Source organism: Trachypithecus francoisi, unplaced genomic scaffold (assembly GCF_009764315.1).
Source record: "Trachypithecus francoisi isolate TF-2019V2 unplaced genomic scaffold, Tfra_2.0 Lachesis_group16, whole genome shotgun sequence".
Taxonomy (NCBI): domain Eukaryota; kingdom Metazoa; phylum Chordata; class Mammalia; order Primates; family Cercopithecidae; genus Trachypithecus; species Trachypithecus francoisi.
Genome location: NW_022681461.1, coordinates 66,941,049 through 66,946,577, shown reverse-complemented (window position 1 = coordinate 66,946,577; position 5,529 = coordinate 66,941,049). Strand labels below are relative to the sequence as shown.

Here is a 5,529-nt window from a genome sequence, read left to right as displayed (position 1 = left end):
ATATTTCTACTGAGATACTGTTCACAACCACTTAGATAATCTTCTCTAAGACTTGGGCTCTTTCTACAATTTCTCTTTTTCTGAGTCCTCACCAGAAGTATGCTTAATGCCCCATTCATGGCAATACAGATTTTTTACAACATTCACTTCAAAACTCTTCCAGCCTCTATCGTTACCCATTTCAAAAGCTTCTTCCACATTTTTAGGTATTTATTAGAGCCACATGATACTCCTGTTACTAATTCTGACATAGCCTGTTTTGTGCTACTATAACAGAAACTGAGAGTGGATAATTCATTAAAAAGCAGATAATTTTTTTTTTTTTTTTTATCTTATAGTTCTGGATACTGGAAAACCCAAGATCAAGGTGCAGGCATCTGGTGTTTGGTAAGAATCTAGTCTCCACTTCCAAGATTGTGCCTTGAATGCTGCCTGCTCCAGAGGGGAGAAACACTGTTCTTCACATGGTAGAAGAGCAGAAGACAGAGAAGTCTCTCCTGACAGTCCTTTTAATAGTTACACTAATCCATTCATGAGGGAGAATCCCTTATAGCCTGCATGCCCCACTTAAGGTCACACCTTTCATACTGTTGCATTAGAAATTACATTTCCAACATGAATTTTGAGAGACATATTTAAATGATAGAAATTACCCATCTGTTTTATCATGTTGTCTACTTTTTCTATTAGAACACTTAGCATGTTAAATGTAGCTATTTTAAATCCTTTTTTTTTTTTTTTTTTTAGACGGAGTCTCACTCTGGAGTACAATGGCACAGTCTTGGCTCACTGCAACTTCCCCCTCCCAGGTTTAAGTGATTATCCTGACTCAGCCTCCTGAGTAGCTGGAACTACAGGAGCGTGCCACCATGCCTGGCTAATTTTTTTTATTTTTTTATTTTTTAATAGAGACGGGGTTTCACCGTGTTAGCCAGGATGATCTTGATCTTCTGACCTCGTGATCTGTCCACCTCAGCCTCCCAAAGTGCTGGGTTTACAGGTGTGAGCCACGCACCTAGCCATAATCCGTTTTTTAATATTTCAAACTGCTGTATCATATCTGAATCTTCCTCTGATACTTACTTTGTCTGTTCAGACTGTGTGGGTTTTTTTTGTTTGTTTGTTTGTTTGTCTTGTTTTTAGAAGGTCTCATTTTTTTGTTGAAAGTTAGACATCATATGTTATGTAATAGTGACTGAGATAAATCTGGTTTAACGTTTGGTTTTATGCTACTCTTGCTATGAATTAAACTGTGTTTAATGCTTGGTGTAGCTTTATGTGACAGAAGCTTCAAATTCTTCTCTTATTTTTCTTTTGTCTCTCTTGTCGACTTTAGACTTCTCTAATGACTCCTCTTCAGAGAGAGTCTGTGTCCTGCTTCCCTATCAGTATTATCCAGTGCCATTTGATGGAGCCCTATTCATGTGTTATGAAGAACCATTTCACTTCCGCATTTCTTGCAATAGTCACTGGTGGATCTTTCTCTTTTCTTAACATGAGAACCTGGTGGGGTTCCTACAGGTAAAACATATGAATGTGTGAGGAATGTACTAAGTCTGAGGCCCTAGAAAATTTTCAGTTTTATACTGGTCTGCATTCTACCTTCAAAAATTCATCAAAATTACTGTTTAAAGGTTTCTAGTACCTTTTTCTTCAAATATGAATATTTTCTGTATTTACCTATATTTTCAAGTTAAGAGATTGGCTTGCCTGGCAACCTCAGTTCTCTAATGGGTCTAAGAATGTGTTGCTTTTCAGTGATTGTGTGTGCAGGTGTGTGTGTGTGTGTGTGTGTGTTGTAAGGATATGTGTGACAACTTGCAGTTTCATTCCATGTTAGAAATACAAAGAACCTAAATATTTTTCATATCAAACACATATATCAAGTACATTAGAGTGGATGCCTGGAGCAGGGTGTGGTGTCGTGCATAAAGAATGGAAGTGGAGAGAAGGCATATAGAGGAACAAAACAAAAGCAAATAATCTAGTATAATAAAACTAGAGAGCAGTCTTGCATTAACCAATTCTATGAGAGTATGCTACAAACTGAGGAAACTGATTAACTGTACATTTGCACTCAATGACTCAGCTATACAGTGGATTAAATTAGTTACTAGGAATGGAATCCACAAATCATATTTTAAAAAATATGATCATCAGAATATTTTGAAATTATCCTATAGTTATGTGGTATTATGCTCCTTGTATCTGTTCTGTGTTCTTTGTGTCTTACTTTCCCACCCTCCACAGCTGAACTTCAAAATTCTCCCTCTGAGTTTCCACCGAAAGACTTTTTGAACGCCTGTATCTTTCCCCAGTAGCCACAGCCAGCCGCTGGCTGTGCTTCATTTCCTGCAGAAGCTCAGCCACTTGGGTACCTATCAGGAGCAGCTGCTAGGCAATCTGGAGGGGAAGGCAGCGATGCTTTGCTTGGGGGAGGGCTGCTTATGGAGGGAGAAAGCAGAGGCAATGGAAGCATTCCAAGGTCTTGGATTGAGGGTCTTCTGAGGAGTATCAGGGTGGAAAGAGGCATGATCAGAAGTCTCCCTCTCTGGTGCCTCCACCCCTTGGGGCTTCTAAGGTAAAAGCACTTGTGATCTTCCCAGGTCTAGGGGCCCCAGAGTCAGTGAGGGTCACTGATGAGAAAGTAGAAACACTACGTCACTGGAATCACCCCTGTGAAAGCCGCCTGACTCAGAAGAGATGAGCCACTACCTGACAGCCTGGCCCATATTCGTACTTCTCAAATATATCCCTCTTCTCACACTGAGAATGACTCTTGGTTCCAGAGGAGAGATAAAAGCAAAGGAATTTAAAGCTGTCAAACAATCTGTGTGGAAGTGCAGTATGAGAAACAGTACAGTTGTTTTTAAAAAATGATGTCCTGGGAGTTGGAAGACCTGCCTTCTGGGCCTGAAACCTTGGCCAAACCTTGGCATAACCTTAGAAAAGGAAAGCCATCTCTCCTGGTCTTTGTTTCTACATCATGTTGAAATGGTGAAATGTTGTTGGCAGTGAAAGTTAAAGAAAAAGAGAGAAGCCCCAGGTAATTAGTTGACTGTAAACTCAGTATCGATCTGTGACATGATGTAACTCTGACGAAGTTAAGGTGACATTAGACTGCTTAAGGAGGGAGATGTCTGTTCTATTTTGTTCTACACTGATCAGATTGTCTGAAATACAAAGACTAATTCTTAATTATACTTTTAGAGGATATATTCAGGGGAGAGAAACTGAGGCAGTAAATGAGAAAACTCAAAATCAGGAAAATATGCTATTAGGAGTAAAAAAGACCAGAGGAAAAAATTTGCTTCATTTTATTACAATAGCTAAGATATGGTTACAATGACTGAATACTTGTTTTGTGTTAAGTAATGTCTTAGAAACTTTGAGTGTACCGTGTCATTTAATTCTCACACTGTATCTGAAGGAATCAATGTGTGTACCTCTGTGTGTATGTATGTATGTGTGCATATGTGTGTTACCCTGTAGTAAAACTGATGAAACTGAGGTTTAATGAATGACATTAATATTTCTGACATCACACAGAGAGTGAGGAAGCCTGGATTCAAGTCTATGTGATTCTGGCAAAAGACCTAGCCCCTAACTCATAACAACCACAAAAGAAGGCAAGAGTTTTTAAGTCTTTAAAGAGTGTCACAGGTGCTCTGTCTGTCTCTAGTAGCAGAACCAGGACTTATATCTGGAAGTAAGTCCTGTATGACTTATGTGTGAAGTCATACAAGACTTAAGTATGAAGATGAAATTCACCTCAATTATGTACTTCTTAACAAATGAAGCTGCAAGACAACTGGATGAGTATCTCACTAGAGTGAGTGATTGGAGGCATTGAAACAGAGGCGAGGCAAATATTCCTCTGGGATATCTTTATGGCCATCCATGCATGACAGAAGGTGGACTAGATGAACTCCAAGGTCATTTCCAACCCTAAGGGTTTATGGCTCTTTGATAATCAAGTTCTAGCATGTTGTAATGGCCACTGCTCCTAAGAGTTCACGACACATGTAGTATTTATGTGGATGATTAAGACGGTCTGCTATCAACATTCCTCAGAGAAACATAATAAACAAAACAAACCTTAGAATTTATTCCTCATAACAACATCTCAGAAAGCCTATTTTTAAATCATTTTACAAAGGGGACATCTGAGATGCATAGCAGTTATCTTGTTTTCTCGCGTTCACAAGGCTAATAGGTAGCAGAAGAGGCACTGGAACTCAGGCCCGTCTTTCTCTTAATGCTTCTTCTTCACCATTCTGTTATACCACTTCCCTCTACATGGTAAAATTTCTCTTATTAATAAGAAATCTGAGCCTTAGATTAAAAAAAATTTTTCTATAGACTCAGTAATTTCCTAGTTGCCCCGTGCTCTCACTGTACCTGAACAGCATCATTTAATACTCTCAACAGTTCTCTTAAGTGGATATTATTACTCTTGTTTTACAAATACAAAAATGAGAAGCAAAGAAACTGAGTACGTCATTTCTCTTGGTCACACGCAATAGTTGGCAGGACCAAAATACCTTTGCAAAACCTGGATATCTTCACAACGAACTCACTTGACTCAGCTCAACAAGCAGATGTTTGATGCCAAGAATATGTTGGCTGCCTGCGATCCCTGCAATGGCTGCTACCTAATGGCAGCTGCCATTGTTAGTGGCTGCATGTCCATGAGGGAGGTGGATGAGCAAATGTGTCACATCCAAAACAAGTACAGCAGCTACTTTGCTTATTGGATCCCCCACAATGTGAAAAGAGCTGCCTGTGACATCCCACCCCTTGAGCTAAAAATGTCTGTTACTTTCACCAGTAACAACACGGCCATCCAGGAGCTGTTCAGGTGTATCTTGGAGCAGTTCACGGCCAAGTTCAGGTGCAAAGCCTTCCTGCACTGGTACTCAGGCAAGGGCATGCTTGACATGGAGTTCACTGAGGCCAAGAGCAACATGAAGGACCTGGTGTCTGAGTATTAACAGCACTAAGACACCACACAGAGGAGAAGAGAGAGTTTGAGGAGTGGGCTGAGGAGAAGGTGGCTTAGACCCTTCTGTTACTGAGTGAAGGGTGAAAGTAGCATGTATTTTTTAATCACTCACAGTGTTTTCTATGATAGCCACACCTCACTGTGTGTGCACTTGCTGTGTGTTCACCTCTATTAAAACCTTTTCATAAAATAAAAAAACTCTCAGAGAAACATAATAAAATAACATAAATTAAACAATAAAAATACATAAAATAAATAAATGTGGACTGGCCAAGTCCACAGTTAAAAAGCTAAATGATTTGCTTAGCGCCTTGGGAAATCACAACCAAGAATCTATTGTTTTAAAAACCTTAGTTAATTCTGTTTTTCACACACCAGCAATGCTCATCATAGAAAGTCAATAAGTGTGCTTGGCTCTGTTTATGATGACTAGCACTTCAAATCTCATTTTCTGATTCATTCATACTCCACAAACAAATGGAATAAGTGTTTTCTATGTGTGTTTCATGAGGTGCTAATACAAA

At 39.3% G+C, this 5,529-nt stretch overlaps 1 protein-coding gene across 1 annotated transcript; it reads left to right on the top strand.

Moving 5' to 3' along the window:
• The first annotated feature begins 4,592 nt into the window (after positions 1 to 4,592).
• Positions 4,593 to 4,994, top strand: LOC117099374 (tubulin beta chain). Its single transcript, XM_033238756.1, has one exon. It carries the CDS (start codon positions 4,602 to 4,604, stop codon positions 4,992 to 4,994), a length of 393 nt encoding a protein of 130 aa, XP_033094647.1. The 5' UTR covers positions 4,593 to 4,601.
• Positions 4,995 to 5,529: the final 535 nt, after the last annotated feature.

Bases quoted from the DNA above. Each gene is read 5' to 3' on its own strand.
- LOC117099374 (XM_033238756.1), top strand. From the start codon at position 4,602: ATGTTTGATGCCAAGAATATGTTGGCTGCCTGCGATCCCTGCAATGGC.